The sequence below is a fragment of the Anabrus simplex genome, chromosome 7 (genome assembly GCF_040414725.1).
Source record: "Anabrus simplex isolate iqAnaSimp1 chromosome 7, ASM4041472v1, whole genome shotgun sequence".
NCBI classification, from domain to species: domain Eukaryota; kingdom Metazoa; phylum Arthropoda; class Insecta; order Orthoptera; family Tettigoniidae; genus Anabrus; species Anabrus simplex.
Genome location: NC_090271.1, coordinates 91,368,747 through 91,385,868, shown reverse-complemented (window position 1 = coordinate 91,385,868; position 17,122 = coordinate 91,368,747). Strand labels below are relative to the sequence as shown.

The following is a 17,122-nucleotide window of genomic DNA, read 5'->3' as shown; positions in this document are numbered from 1 at the left end:
ACTGTCTTCTAATATCCATTATACAATCTGAAAAATTTCAGCTCCAAATTGCCAAATCTGAAAAAAAGAAATTTAAAAAATCAGTTACTTTTACAACAGTCAAAATGCCATCAATTACCTGTTTTAAAATGCAGTTAGGTTCAGATTTACCTCAACATGAATTTCTTGTTACATTTAAGGTTTACTATTAGTGTCTGGGGTTCAAGTCACACCGACCAAACAGCCATCTTTCACCGTCAGCCATGATGTCGTACTCGCACCGCACGATTGCTATTCATAGACATTCCAAAATCTTTCTTTTGTACAGTAGGAGAGAAAGTATACAATAATTACGGTATTCATATATTGTGGTATAATAAATATATAATAGTAATATCCAGGTATGTCAATAACTCATTTTGTAACAATTTGTGAGTTAGCTCCCTCTCGCATTCTAGCACACAATTGAATGAAATTTCATTTCAATGAAAATAATTAAAATATCCACAGTTATTCATTATAATGACATTTGGAAGCCTTGTCACGCTCTTCCAACAATTGCCAAACATTTCTAGCTGTGCGACATGGTGCATTGTCTAGCTGGAAGATCTCTTCCACCCCAGGGAAGACAATCAGCATGTATAAATTGAAGTGATTTGCAAGGATGGATTTTTAACAAAATAAGTTGGAAGTGCCTTCCACATAAATGAGTGACTGCAGTGAATACCATGAAATCATTCCATAGATCATAATGCCACCAGTTTGTGTTCTTCCAACAACCTGTTCACCTTTGAACAATGCCTTTGCCACGAGTTCTTAGCTCGCACTATTTTATATATTATTCTGTTTGCAACAGGCTTCTCTCATCCATTGCACTATTAATCCCTCAAGGGCTAGACTGATTACAGATACCCAGCTCAGAGACACAAATCTCTCTGTCAGTCTCAAGGTCCCAAGACTGCATTTATGTAATCATTGTTAGACCTTTTAAGGATGCTACAAGCATTAAACTGCTAGATGAAGGATTCCCAGAGCACTTTACATAACCCCAGTCCTCTACATTCTTTGTATGTATACAACATGGCATCTGGTGTGTCAGCTAGAAGCTGTAGGATTTCTGTACTTGTAGTTTTATCATTTTGTCAAGGTTCACAGGGAAAGATGTATGAATTTTCAGTTTATTGATGTTCTGGTAACAATATACCAGTGATGGTAAGATGAACTGGTTAATGACAGTGAATGTTTGTTCAGATTTCAGAACAGGGCTGCTGGTGAACATATGCAAACTATCCTTTGTTTCATTACCCCACCTCTCCTAATATTAATTTACTGGAGAAATTTATCCCAAGGTAACAAATATATGCTCCTTTGAACTTATTTAGTTGACAGTGGTTTCAGGATTGATGTGAAGTGGTGATTCCCAAAGAAATCCCTGCATTATATTTATAGCTACTGAATTTGATGTATTGTGGGTTAAACCAACCTGATTGTAATGTTCAGTTGCCATGTTCATGAGAGTTATGGCATCATCCCTGCTCTTGGCAATTATTAGTGTCATCAGCGAAACCTAATACAGTATTAGTTGGTAGCTGTACTCGTTCATAACAGTGTCCTGTGGAAGTTTGTCTAATATAAAATCTGTAGCTAGGTCTCACAGTACAGGTGATAGTGGTGCATCCCATATGGTGACTAGTTTTCGAAGTAGTTCTTCATCTGTTACATTGAACTATGGTTGTCTTACCTGTCTGTTAAGTAAAAGAGTATGGTTCCAAAACGATCTCAGTTCATTTTCAAACATTTTCAGGAACAACAAAAATAAAATACAAGTACGGCTGCTCAATTTCTTAATTTTTAATGGTGCACGTATGTTATCCACCTGGATACATATATTAATAGCTATAGGAATTAAATTCTTGAATGCTTTTGATTGAAATACGAGGGTTTATGTAACAGAATACTGTCAAAACCAGTTCAGTCCATGGAGTTAGCATTTTTTCACATGAGTACCAAATACAAATGAAGAAGAAAGTAGTAAATGATATTTTTAATATACTTAATATGGTTTTTGTCAAACTTGAAAGAATATAATAAATATTACAAACACTTTTCAGTACTTCTGAAACACTATAGAGCTACCATTCTATTATGGATGTATGGAAGCAAGTGTTTTAAACCTTGCTGTGCACGCCTCTTCTAGTGGTTCATCTGCAAAGTACACAGTTGTGTTACTGTCCTCCTTGGAACAGTGAGCAGAATTAAGAATAGTTTTTGTAAAAGCCATCTGCATCACTTGGCACTATGAAGAGCTTCAAAAGAATTTAATAATAATAATAATAATAATAATAATAATAATAATAATAATAATAATAATAATAATAATAATAATAATAATAATAATGTTATTTGCTTTACGTCCCACTAACTACTTTTACGGTCTTCGGAGACGCCGAGGTGCCGGAATTTAGTCCCGCAGGAGTTCTTTTACGTGCCCGTAAATCTACCGACACGACGCTGTCGTATTTGAGCACCTTCAAATACCACCGGACTGAGCCAGGATCGAACCTGCCAAGTTGGGGTTAGAAGGCCAGCGCCTTAACCATCTGAGCTACTCAGCCTGGCCCCCCCAAAAAAAAAAAAAAAAAAAAAAAAAATTAGTCAGGCCAACATTGTCCCCTTCTACGCACTGAACCTAATGTCTCTCCCAAGTCGTGAAGGGCTTGAACAGAAGCACTTGCATGCATATGTGAATCCTTCACATAGGTGATCACTTTCTGCTTTAATATTTTAAATGTAAGTGGAGTCATACACCAATTCTTTGCTACAGTTTTGTAGTCTTTCACTTTCTGGTCAGTCTTGCATATTAATACCCTCCCATGCTGCTTAAATATTATATCGATGATGCACAAGCAATACCTTGTATCCCACAATGCTCTTCCTATCCATTACTTAAGAGTAGTCATGCCTCCCAGCCACACATGGATATGCAGTCCATCAGAACAATGTTCATTGCATTCATTTTAATAATAATAATACAGAATTTTGCACAATGTACATGGAATAATTTTCCCAGAGCTTTCTTAGAGAGGAACCGCGTCGGTTACACCACAGTACGTGATGTCTGTCACGTGGCCGTCCGCATAGTTCACACTGACACTGTATATCCGGGACGTGGAACTTCCTCATGCTACACACTTTATGGTGAAACCCATGAGCCGCAAAGCGGGTCACTACATGTCGCAGCTCGTAGTTTGAGTCCATCCAGTCAGATGGCAACATTGCGTCAGTCGCATAGAAATCGTCCCATATTTCCTTCAGTTTCTCTTGCAACATGTGTAATAATTGCTGATAGGCCTCAGTAGATGGCAGGTGCAACTGCATGCAGAGTTCTTCAATGTAGTATTCCTGTCGGGCCAGGACACACACCAAGTGGCAAAGGGTTAATTTTGAGAGATTCACAGCCTTTTTCAAATACCTTGCTTTGACACTTTCTAATAGTTTCAAGTCTTCATTTGGTCCCATATACAAAGCATATATCAAGACTGGTGTCACTTTCAGCATGAAGAGGTCCACAGCCGTTTTGAGTGAAAATTTACTAATATTCTTCACTTCACTCACTGAAGCCACTGCGGATGCTACATTCTCCTTCACATGTATAGTAAAGATATCATCATGGGTTTGGAATGTCAGACCCAGATACTATGTTAGTATGTAAAGCAAGATGAATACCGTACTGTAGGAATGTCAGACTGCATATCCATGTGTGGCTGGGAGGCATGACCAGTCTTAAGGAGGATAATAGATTGGAGGAGCATTTTAGGATACAAGGTATTGCTCGCACACCATTGTTATAACATAATACTCGGTAGGAAAAACTCAAACTTCCCTCCTGCACAGATCCTTCTCTATGCAGCCAAATACCCAATTAGGACACGTGGAAAGGGAAGAAATGTTCAATTTTTTCCACCTTTTTGTAGAGTCCAAATAACCATATAGTGCAGCAAGGGTAGCAACATTTTTATTTTGCGTAGCTGCATTATCACTGAATAGACTAGCTTCATTAATGTTGGCTGGAACCTTGTCTTCTAAATGCTGCAAGTAATGGGTTAGTGCTGATTCCACTTCATTTTAACCTCTTCTATGTTGTGTTTCAAGCCAAGAGTAAAATTATATAAATTCTTCCTTCCCCTATTTTTTTTTTTTTTTTTGAGCCATACATGTGAGGTTGTAAAAACCATACTTGCCAACTGTAAAATGTGTCAGTAACAGAAAGTTTAGGAAGTGGCTGGTTCTGTTGGCAGTCAAACAGCTTATGCACTGCAGTGGATAACTTCCAAGGTGTAGGTAAAAGATCTTCACCCTGAGTTTGCAAAGTAATCTTCTTCTTCTTCTTCTTCTTCACTCATAATTTGCTTTCTTTTGAATTCCTCTTTTGCAGTTGGCAACTTCTTGTTTTGTCCCTCACAAAATTAGGATTACCAAAACCCAGGTATTTAGTCATACCGGGCGAGTTGGATGTGCGGTTAGGAGTGCGCAGCTGTGAGCTTGCATCTGGGAGATAGTGGGTTTGAATTCCACTGTCGGCAGCTCTGAAGATGGTTTTCTGTGGTTTCCCATTTTCACGCCAGGCAAATGCTGGGGCTGTACCTTAATTATGGCCACGGCCATTTCCTTCCAACTTCCAGGCTTTTCCTATCCCATCGTTGCCATAAGACCTATCTGTGTCAGTGTGATGTAAAGCCACTAGCAAAAAAAAGTCATAAATAAGTTATAGAAATTTTTGTATGAACTCTCATACCCTTGCTGTGATTTCCATTGATGCCACATTTTTTAACTGACAGTTTTGGTAGTAAATAATGTCTCACCAATTTTTATCATTCAAAATGAATTTCATGACATTTGTGCTGGGCGATGTGCTTTTATTATGCTTTCGGTTATATGCACGTGCTTTGTTAACCTCGTCATATCATTACTTTGGAGATATGCCTTCTTTTCTAAACGTTCTTGCAAACTTAGCTAGTCTGTCCCAGGAAGTACATGTTATTGATTGGAAAGCTTTGCCATACACTTGAACTAATGGATTTCTTTGTGTATAAACAAAGAATTTTTATTGAACTAGTTTCCTTCTCATCGAATCCATGTTCACTCTGTGGTTACGTTTTGCTTCTGCTACTACCATGCATTTTAAAAGAAACTTGTCCTGTGCGCATTTCCCAACTTCCTTGTATAGCAAATCGTAAAAACACTGCACTTCTTCACCAGTTAGCCTTGAAGCTTAACAGTCACGCTTTTCACATGTTCGATGAGAACAGTCATTTGTTGGCACTTGACCATCTAATTTATGTTTTATTGACCTCTGCCTGATTGGTGGTTTCTCAGAACACTGCAGTTTTCGTTCTCTGTCTGCAACTACTACAGACACCTCGTAAATTCCGTATCCATAACCTAGAAATAGGCAACGACAATATACAGGAGGATCACGTTATAGTTTAAATACAGACACGGATAATATAAGTCTTAAACTAAACACACACACATATTTACACATGCAAGTATAAATATTAAAGAACAGCATGTCAAAACACACCTAGGCTTACCTTATCATTGGTATGTCAGGTCCAACCTTTCCTCTTTAGCTAGTTTACAAATCTATCTTGGTAACAGTATTTTTACCTCTCAGTTGCCATTGCACTTCTCATGAATGCTATTTAATGTGGGAAAACCCTTTTCTCTTTCCGCAGTAGTCAGTGGTATGGTTAAAGTATTAGTTTCAACAAAAAGACATTCAGAAATATATCAATGAACTATGTGACTTAATTTTTTCCAGATAACTACCTGCTACCCTTCTCCATCACAGTTTGCTTGTGACCGAGGCATTCTCATAAGAGCAGACCTTTTCTCCAAGAAACCACAGCCAATGGAAACGTTTGGAGACCATGCACTTTAAACATCTGCTCTACGGTCACATGGAACTTGTGACCAGGTGCTGATATATATGATTTTATACTCTATCTGAAGCCAGATTATGCAGTTTTATAAGTACTAATCAACCTTCTTATAAGCTTAAAGCCTGTGTTCCTGTGAGAAGTAAAAATGAAAATATTAATATTTATTGGGAGGGCATGTGAACCTCTGATCTTATTGGCCAGCTGCCACTGCTCCTGCGTTGCTTGTAATAGTGGTACGGAGTTACCTCGTAAATGTATTTCTTGTAGTTCTTCTGTTCAGTTTTCCACAACGATCTAATACGGTTCATTGATTTATATTTTTTTTGTCAGATTTTTTTTTCCCTTCCATTTTTGCCATGATTTGTAGTGTTTAGTAGCCAAATGTAAGGGAGGTAATTGATCAACTTACCACAAAAGATAATGAAATTATGGACTGCTTCTTTGAAATCATGCAGCTGAGGACTAATAGAAAACTTAAAAGACCATTTATCTAGTTCATTCTCATGTGCTCGTTTCCAACCATTTGTAGTACTATCAGTTCTGTTCCATGTTATCATTACCTGTGTCCAGCTCTATGGCTAAATGGTTAGTGTGCTGGCCTTTGGCCACAGGGGTCCTGGGTTCGATTCCCGGCAGGGTCGGGAATTTTAACCATAATTGGTTTATTCCCCTGACATGGGCACTGGGTGTATGTGTCATCATCATCATTTCATCCTCATCATGGCACGCAGGTCGCCTACGGGTGTCAAATCAAAAGGCCTGCACCTGGCAAGCCAAAGTCCTTGGACACATCCTGGCACTAAAAGCCATACGCTATTTCATTTCATTACCTGTAGTTCTCTGGTTCTGTTAAAATGGCTGTTTTAAATAGCTATTTGGCGATTATCTCTCAAGGTTCTCTTGTATACGCTCTGCTGATATGAATATTCAAGGATTTGAAGAGTTTACAACAGTGCTGACAAAGATGCCTTTCTTCTAAACTCGCTGAGATTACAATCACTGGAATCAGGTGTGAGTAATCAATAAGGAATAAATTTAATTATGTAAGGTTAACTGTGGCACAGGCCTAAACAGTTCAATGCTTATTCATGAGCAAAGTACCGTATTTATGCAAATAATCCCCACCACCGAATAATCCCTGCACCCTAATTTTAGGAAGCCTGATTTTGAGGGGAAAAAATGCCAACACTGATGCAAATAAAACCCACACCCCAATTTCGTGCCTCAAATTTAAAAAAAAACCATGCAGGTGTTATTCGCGTAAATACGGTAATTAAATCAATGAATTAGAATAAATAATAAATTAAAAAATGCTATTGCACCAGTATAATTGAAAGAGACTAGGCCTAATACAAGGGCTGTAAATCAAGTAGTGGCAATATTGATAGAATTATTTAATGAACTAACAAGTACAATTGCATTACATTCCTTCACTGTAGTCACCAGCAAAGTCTATTACCTTTTGCCAAATGTCGGGAAGCTGTTGGGGACCGTTTGCAAGGCGTTCTCTAATATTAAAAACTTCATATTTGGTCCGTATTGAAAGGAGATTAACACATAATAAAGGAGAGTACAAATTATCCACCTTATATCAATACAAAATATGTTGCTAATACAAGATCTTGTATATATACATATTTTGTATTGATTTAAGGTGGATCATTTGTACTCTCATATTAGCAACATATTTTGTATTGATATAAGGTGGATCATTTGTATTAAGGCGTTCCCTGTCGACGACAGCGACGAAGCGCCATATACTGCGCGGAGTACAGATGCCACGTCAGGAAATCGGCGGCATTGAAGGGGTTCCTTCAACTTTGGAAATGGGTTGAGGTCACAAGGACTCTTGTGTGGCGAGTACGGAGGGTGTTCCAAGACGTCCCAATGCCACCGTTGCAATTAGAGCTTGACACTGTTTGCGACATGACATCGTGCATTGTCGTGCAACATGATAGGGCGATCGTCTCGCAATAAACGTGGACGTTTGCACCGCATAGCCGAACGCAGATGTTGCTCCAGAAATCAGCAATAGTAGTCACTGTTGACTGTTTGTCTCTGACACAGCATGGGTAAGAATACGGTAACACCCTCGTAATCGTATGCCACAACCAGCATACGCTTCACCTGACTGGGTTCCTGTCAAAATTTCTGTGGACATGGAGAACATGGTTGACACCATTCATTCGCTTGACGCTGTAATCAGGCTCGTGCACACGACTCATCAATGGCGACAATATGCTGCAAAAATGAGTCTCCTTCGCTGCGATATCTGTCCAGTTGGATGCTAGCCAGTGCATACCGGTACCATTTCTGAAAGTCTGAGTTGATGTGGGACCCAATGGGACGCAATTTTTCTCATGTTAAGTATGTGCCATACTATTTGATGATCGAGAACAACCTGTACGGATAATTCCCGGACAGTCCATCGACGGTCTTCGGAAATGAGACCACTCACGATGTAAATCTGATCTTGAGGTATGGATGGCTAACCTGTGCGGTGCAAATCCGCAGTCTCATTCTGACCCGCACAAAAACACCTTGACCCATTGTACAACCTTCCTATATGGTAATGCATTCTCGCCACAGGCTTCATGTAACCCTCAATTACATTCTGATGTATTTTTGCTACAGGCAACCTCGATTTTAATCCACGAACGCCGATAATCTTTTGAAAACATAATTTAGAGCGATAAAATCGACATTCTTCATTTCAATGCCACACAACAACAACACTCCCAACTGGATGCCCGTCAAATGCACAGTACACATCGACAACAGTGCCATCCGACTACTCCCATATCCTGTTTGCACATGCCCGATCTCCTGAGAGTGTCTGGACTACTTTAAGGTTAAGTCAATATTCCACCTTTACAATACCAAAAGTTTGTCTAATTATTTAAACAACTTTATTTAAACTATGACGGGACATGTTTCGTCTAACTTGTAGACATCAGCAGCCGTAAAATATTCAAGAAAAAGCACAAAAAAGACAAGGACAGAATAACACATTGAAATAAATCGGGTTGCTGAATACATCCATTAAAATAGTGAGGCTGTTCTAGATTGTTCCGAGCACAAACATTCAAAAGTTGTTGTTGAACAAACTTAAAATTATACACATGAGATGATACAATTCTATTAAGAATTCCATAGAATTTTGTAATTTGACTAAAAACCTAGAGTTGCAACCACAACAAAAAAATGTACTCCTTTGACATAAAAAAACATGTATTCTAATATACCAGTCAAAAAGCTTTGAAGATCATCAAGGACAATTTTCTAAAACACAGAAAATTAAGCAAACAAGAAATAGAAGAATTCTTAAATATTTTAGAATTTGTAACCTCCAATAATTATTTTACCTTTAATGGAAAAATTTACAAGCAGGACAGTCTCTATGGGCTCCCGAGCTTCAGGAATAATGGCAGAAATTATTTAGACCATTTGGAAAATTCCAAAATTCACAATAAAATTAAAGGTATTGTATTCTGGACGCGCTATGTCGATGATATATTTGCCATAATAGATCATAACATCTCCAACGGTGACATCGTTCTCGAACAGTTAAATGCGGTCAATCCATGGATCAAGTTTACTTCCGAAGTTGAAGTTAATAATTCTTTAAACTTCTTAGATATCCCTATCAACAACAGCTCCAATAAATTCTCTTACACTATTTTCAGGAAGCCCACCCAAACTATTAATACTATTCGGCAAGATTCAATACATCTGGAATCTCAAAAAAGAGCAACCTTTTACAGTTTGATCCATAGAGCCTTCCATGTCCCTTTATCTGATGTAGATCGTAAAAAAGAACTCGATTCGCTTAATAGCGATAAAAAACTGTTTTAGTAAGCATTTCATTGACAGGATAGTCAACAAAATTGTCAACAAACCCAGTTCAACCCTTCTTAGAGAAACAAAAAGAAAAACAGACAACTATGCCTCTTTCACCTATACCAATAATATTTACGAAATCGCCAATATTTTTAAGAAGCATAAGGTCAACATTGCCTTTAAAACAGTTAACAATAACATTAATCTCTTTTACAACCATCATAAAATCAACAACACTATGAACAAATACAGTAAATCAGGTGTATATAAGTTGAATTGCAATCAATGTTCCGCAAGCTATATTGGGCAAACCGGGAGAGGCTTTTTGATCAGATATAAGGAACATCTCAACGCCGCTAAACATAGAAGATACTCTGCCATGAGCACTCATATGACAGAGTCCAATCATTTCTTCACTTCCATAGAACAGGACCTAAAAATTCTTTATTATCATAATAAGGACAGTTTACTCAACGTTTTAGAAAACATTTACATCAACATAGATCAAAAACGCAACCCCGCTCTTAATTTGAATGAGATTTCTGAAACTACGAACGTAATTTTTGAGGCATTGCTCAACTGTTCCTATTTCGACAAACATTCAAACAAGCTTCCACGCGATTGTTCCCCGCCTATTGATTCCAACCTTCCCCTAATTTCCCCTAATTTCCCCTTACTCCAGCTCCCATCACACACAACCTCCATAGTTCATCTTCAGTCAGCCACAATCCTCCTGGACGACAGTAAAAGAGTCCATAAGCATTAAGAAAGAAGAAGCCACAATCATCCATGCTAAGCTTGAGAGGCGAGAACGCAAGTAATCAGATGTGCCACATTCTTCCCTTTCTTTCATTCTTATATCGTAAGATACAAAAAAACTTGCCTAATTTCAATAATTACAATAGTCCTTATTCTTATTCTAGGGCTATCCACTGTATTTCTACATATGTCATACGATCAGATATTCCACCTAATTTTTAATAAGAAATGTCAACTTTGCACCAATTAGACGATCTTTATATCATCTCACTGGATTCCCTACACATGCTCGTTGATAGTCTTTTTTCTACTAGAAATAACATTTTGCACCTAATTATGAGCTTTTACCGACGGACCTGAATACTGCATGTCAACAGCACCCTCAAGAAGAATTTTAATACCAAGTTTTACTGTATCATCTCATGTGTATAATTTTAAGTTTGTTCATCAACAACTTTTGAATGTTTGTGCTTGGAACAATCTAGAACAGCCTCACTATTTTAATTGATGTATTCGGCAACTATTTATTTCAATGTGTTATTCTGTCCTTGTCTTTTTTGTGCTTTTTCTTGAATATTTTTCGGCTGATGATGTCTACAAGTTAGACGAAACATGTCCCGTCATAGTTTAAATAATATTGTTTAAATAATTAGACGAACTTTTGGTATTGTAAAGGTGGAATATTGATTTAACCTTAAAGTATACGTACGGCAATACGGACTTTACAATGAAATTTATTTTATGTAATGTCTAGACTACGTCGCCACTGCTTTATTTACAGCTCTTGTATAAAAAGAAATTGCCTAACCATAACCTTGCACAACTTACACACACTTACTTTTAGGGTCATCACACTATAAAAAAAAAAAAAAACCACAGAAAATGGTCTGGTACATAGCTTTCTTTTCTTCATGTCCTTTCACAAGTTGTTCTCTTCGAAAATTCTTTTTGGTCTAGGTGCAAAACAGAGAATGAAACAGATGATACAGCATAAGTGATTTATTTCTAAAATTACAAATTGACCCTGCAACTTCCGGTCTTGAACAAATTTATGTACAATCTATAAAAAAAGGAAGCATTCATAAATAGTGTCTTTAAATAACATCTTTGATAAATGCTAATGATAGATCACTTTACCTGATATATTCAAGTTACTTAAAACTGAGATTCTTCCTGATATGTTTTGTGATACCGGTTCAGTATTTTAGTCAAACGGAATGTACACTGTAATAACTGTCACTGCAGAATGTCAAGTTTGAATAATGTTCGCATTATCACTGCTCTTTCACTTCTGTTCATAAAACCTCTTTTACACGACCTGGAATGTGCTTTATCACACACTAGCACTGAGATTCATTTCTACACAAGACTTCACAGCCCACGGGAGTTAGGAACAACTTACTATGCATAATCATGAATTATCCAGTAATTATGATACAGTAGTTTTGGTGGCTAAAGTAAATGGAGTATGTGATAGGTGTTCTTCGAAGGCTTGCAGTTTTGTCTTAATCAGGCTTTCCATCCTCCAAAACACATAGGAACATCTTTGCACAAGTGAGGTTGAAAGCATCTGAAAGAATAAGATGAAGAATATAAGACATTGCCTTTCTTTACAAAAGAAAGGAAGAAAGAAAGTAACAAACAAACAAACAAACAAACAAACAGGTCTCTATTAAGTGTAGAGAATTCTATGTGACTATTCTGTCTATATAACTAGCAGTTCCAGCAACTCTGACTGTGGAAAAGTCAGACTTAATCATATTTGATTTGAACATTGTTGGTAACAGTAGTGAACAATTCAATAATTTTGCCGTTGATGCTTTCACGGTCCGTACTTACAGACATGATCTAGGCTTTTGGGCTTATGCCTTGTCAATAAAAGCTCACAGAAGGAAGAAGTAAAAGGAACTACCTACCTGCCTTACATTCACAACTCCGCAGATCGAATTGCCAAGGTCTTTTTGCATAAGACCAGTTTAATGTTTTTACCCATATTGAACTTATTATTAGTATCTACAATTCTTGTATTTATTATCCGCACAATTCAATACATAAAATGTTTATTGTCCTAAAGGGACATTACAATACAAACTTTAATTGGTACACGTTTCGCTCGCTGTATCGATCATCTTCAGCCATCTTTTATACGATTATCTCAAGGTTAAGTCATTCATAATAAATTTGCACATTAAAAATGTTTTACACAAAATGTAAATGTAAAGAGTAAAGAAGAAAAATAGACAATTAAAATGTCTCATTAATGGCCTAGACGTTAATTACATAATATTGATAAAATGTCGTCCCTACTTAAAAAGTAAACAAGAGAATTTGACAATTAAAATGTATCATTAATGGACTAGACGTTAATAACATAATATTGACGTCCAAGTCATAGTAAATATGCCAATAAAATTGGAAGATTTGGCTAATTCTCATTTGATTCTTGATTTTTTTCCAAACACTGTTAGTGTATTTATCTAAGTTTCAGTGTTCAGATGAAAATAGTAAGAGTTAAAATGATAAACTTGCAGTATTTTTCCATTGTGTTTTCATTAATTGGGCCAATGTCTGGCGATGAGGAATGTACGAATTTGAAACCTAGGCCATTAATGAGACGTTTTAATTGTCAATTTTTCTTGTTTAAAGTGTGACAACATTTTGTTGTGAAAAACATTTTTAATGTGCAAATTTATTGTAAATAGGACTTAATGAATGACTTAACCTTGAGACAATCGAATAAAAGATGGTTGAAGATGCTCGATATAGCGAGCGAAACATGTACCAATTTAAGTTTGTATTGTAATGTCCCTTTAGGACAATAAACATTTTATGTATTGAATTGTGTGGATAATAAATACAAGAATTGTAAAAATTGCCAAGGTCCTCCGCAAACACAATATAAAAACCGTGTTTGGCACCATCACTAAAATTGCTCACAGTCTGGGTAAAACCAAGGACAAATTGTCCTCACTTTTACATCCTGGGGTATACAAAATTTCCTGTACTTGCGTCAAGGTATACATTGGCCAAACATGCCGGTCCATTGGTAATGTTATCAAGGAACATGAATTAAATCTTTCTCTCAACCAGCGAGACAAATCAGCAATAGCTGAGCACACACTATCGTCGTGGTCATGATGATGTGTTCCAAGGTGCTTGAGCTCTTACCCACATTAGGCACTACAGGTTTAGGATTATACTGGAAGCTGTGGAAATACGTAGAAATCCTAACAATTTCAACAGGGACACTGGTTATCAATTAAGTAATGCGTGGTTGCCAGCCATTAAGGATTTATGTTGGTAGTTAGTTCCCTTCCCTGTCCCTTTACTATTGTTATTAGGTTCGGTGTTTTCCAAATTCGTACATTCCTCATCGCCAGACATTTCATTCCAGGCTTGTGTCTGTCATACTTTCATATGTCTGTACTCCTGTTATGTTAAGCGAATCCTTCTCAGACTGATTCTGATGGTTCCGGCAGCTTCCACTTCAAACGCTAGCGATGTATCACGTCCGGTGAGTCATCTGGTGATGAATGAACGTACCACTTCTACTTCTTTTATAACGTCTAAATTCTAACCTCATTCTTTGAGAAGCCTTTCTCGTGAACAGTCGAGATTTTCTTCTGAAGACGCAGAGCAAAGTTCGCTGCGAAATGTAAAGATTTTCACCTTATTTTCTTGACAAGGTATAAGCCCAAAAGCCTACATCATCAAATCCAATAATCACTTAACCCTGATCACCCTCTCTGTCAGAAAGGGAAACAAAATTAAGAAATGAGATCAGTAGAGGATAAGAAAATGGATGTGGAACAGGATCATGAGAGGGAGAAAAGGGAGAAGGAAGTAGGTACTGCAGCTATCAGGGAAGATAAAGCTCTGAGGGGAGAGGATCTAATGAGGTGGGTCGAGTTGAAGCTCTGGTCATGGGGAACTCCATTGTTACCCATATGAAGACAGTGTGTGTGGAGGAAAGGGAACCAAGGTAGAGTGTTACCCAGGAATTATATTTAGGCAGATGGTGAGAAAAGTGGAAGGGATGGAGGAGGGTAATGAAAAGGTGATTTTTCATGTTGATCCCAATAGTAGTAAGGCAAATAAGAATAGGTACCACCATAGTTGAGGATGTGTGGGATCTGGTTATGACAGCGCAAGAGAAGTTTAAGAGAACAGAGATTGTTATCAGTGGAATACTGTGTAGAAGGTATACTGAATGGAGGGTGATCGGGAATTTAAAAGAGACTATCGAGTGGGTATGTGGGGAACTGGGTGTGAAATATGTAAATCCTAATCAGCTGACAGGAGACAAATCTGCGCTCAGATGACCTTCATTTGAAACACAGTAGTTCAAGTAATGAGGTTTGTTTGGAAGGTTTATAGGGAAGTACATTCACGGAAATGGGGTGGACAGTAAGCAGTGATGAGAGTACAGGGAGCTAGAAGTCAAATAATGATGAGAAAGTACTTGTTAAATTGTACAAGAACTGTAAAGAAAGGAACAGAGTTAAGTAGTTAATAGATACCAGTATATACAGTAGAAGTTTATTATAGTGAGAATTCATAACGGCGAAAAATTTACTCGCTATAACGGATTGTCGCAATATCAGGTTTTTCGTAAAAGTTTGGGGGGAAACCCATACACATTAAAATCAGTATGAAACAGCAACTGGTTTGTTCAAAACTTCTGTTTTCGTGGATGATATCTACACTACGGCGTACTTATTTGTTATTTTTTGAAATCCGATACTATGTGAAAATGGATGTTTAATTTAATTCTGAAAAACATACAGCTTCACTCCAGAGATCTCTGTGGCAAACATTTCAGTTTTCTTCTTTAAACAGAGTCACCTAACCTAACCATATATGTATCATGAAAAAACATTTCAAGCGCACTTAGAGAAATGATAACCCCCTCGCTACAAATTTACATGGGGATAGCCTTTCCGAAATTTAACTAGATGTGAGAAAAAATAAACTATCCTCTGAAATCAGAGATGTACTCTGCCATATCTTGAGCTGTATCCCATTCTTACCTAAGTGCAGTATTTAGCAAAACAAAGCGATTGTTTACTTCAACCATTATTTTTAACGAGTTAACTGCTATTAGACACATTTACGTGTTCATTACAAAAACATTTTTCATTTCCATTTTTCTTTGCAAAACAACAGTCAACGGGTATTACTAATCAACTCCAACATAGCCTTTAAATGTATTTGAGAGAGCTTGTTAGCAGACATATCGAAGATGATCGGTCGCATGCAATATAATGGCTGGGTGCATAAATATCTGTAACTAAAGAAATCGCACACGCTTAATCGCTCGTAATAATGGATGTGTCAGTGATAGGGCTCTCGCTGTAACCGAAGGATAATACACAGCTTAATATAGGAATTTTGAAGGGACAGACAAAATCTGACGTTTATAATGGAGTTCTTGTGATAAGCCGTACTTGCTACAGCGGACTTCTACTGTATAAACCAGATATCGTAATAAGAAGTGAATTGTGGTTATGAACTGATATTATGGATACAGAAATTATCTCTCCAAGTTGGAGTACCGTATTTATCACATATGGGACAGATTCAATAGGAGAGGGAGCATCCATACTGGCGAAAAAAATCATTTGTAAGCTATGAAAAAATTAAGGTTAAGGAACATGAAATTCTCGGTGTAAGACTCATCTCTAAAGATGATAGGAAAGGGTTGGCAGACTCTAAAGGGTTACCCTGTTGCAGATTTATTTGATAAAATAATAAGCTACACGTGGAATGTCCCAGAAAGGAACATTATTGCACAGAGTGATCTCAATTTACCGAATGTTAACTGGGAAGATATGAATGACAGGATGTGATGGAACCAACTAGAGGGAAGGATATTCTAGATGTGGTGCTGATCAAAGCAGATGAGCTCTATGGAGAAACTGAAGAGAGAGATTGTACAAGTGATCACAAAGCTATTTCTGCCATTAAATGTGATAGGAACTTTTTTTTTTACTATCTGCTTTACGTTGCCCAGACAAAATAGGTCTTATGGTGACGATGGGATAGGAAAGGCCTGGGAGTGGGGAGGAAGCAGCTATGGGCTTAATTAAGGTACAGCCCCAGCATTTGCCTGGTGTGAAAATGGGAAAACACAGAAAACCATCTTCAGGTCTGCCAACAGTGGGGCTCGAACCCACTATCTCCCGGATGCAAGCTTACAGCTATGCGGCCCTAACCGCACAGCCAACTCACCTGGTGATAGAAACAAAGGTTGTAGGAATATTAGGCAGTACCGTATGGTTGATAACACAGGCATGAGGGAGTTTTTTTTATGATCGGTGGATAATGGTAAATTAAAAGGTAAAGAGCCTATGGGATGGGTTTAAAGCTATTGCTGAGGAGTGTGTATGGTGAAGACCCTCTATATAGTATTATAACAGAAATAAATAAATTAATTAAAGAGGAGGTTCAGGTTAGAAGGAAATAGAGTTAGGTATGATTGTGGAAGTAAATAGAGACTGAATTTAGTGAAAAAGTCAGCTAAGGATAACATGATAAGCGTTATTGGCAGTCATACGAGTTTTAGCAAAAAATGGAAGGGGATGTATATCACATGTAAT

The 17,122-nt window shown here is 37.4% G+C and overlaps 1 protein-coding gene across 1 annotated transcript in view; it reads right to left on the bottom strand.

Moving 5' to 3' along the window:
• Nucleotides 1-11,507: 11,507 nt before the first annotated feature.
• The window catches only part of mnd (minidiscs), a 288,168-nt gene continuing 282,553 nt past the window's right edge, over nucleotides 11,508-17,122 (bottom strand). The window contains exon 9 of the mRNA XM_067150681.2: nucleotides 11,508-12,093. Within this exon, the coding sequence (XP_067006782.2) occupies nucleotides 12,029-12,093 (65 nt within the window). The 3' untranslated portion in view covers nucleotides 11,508-12,028. The remainder of the gene's footprint in view (nucleotides 12,094-17,122) is intronic.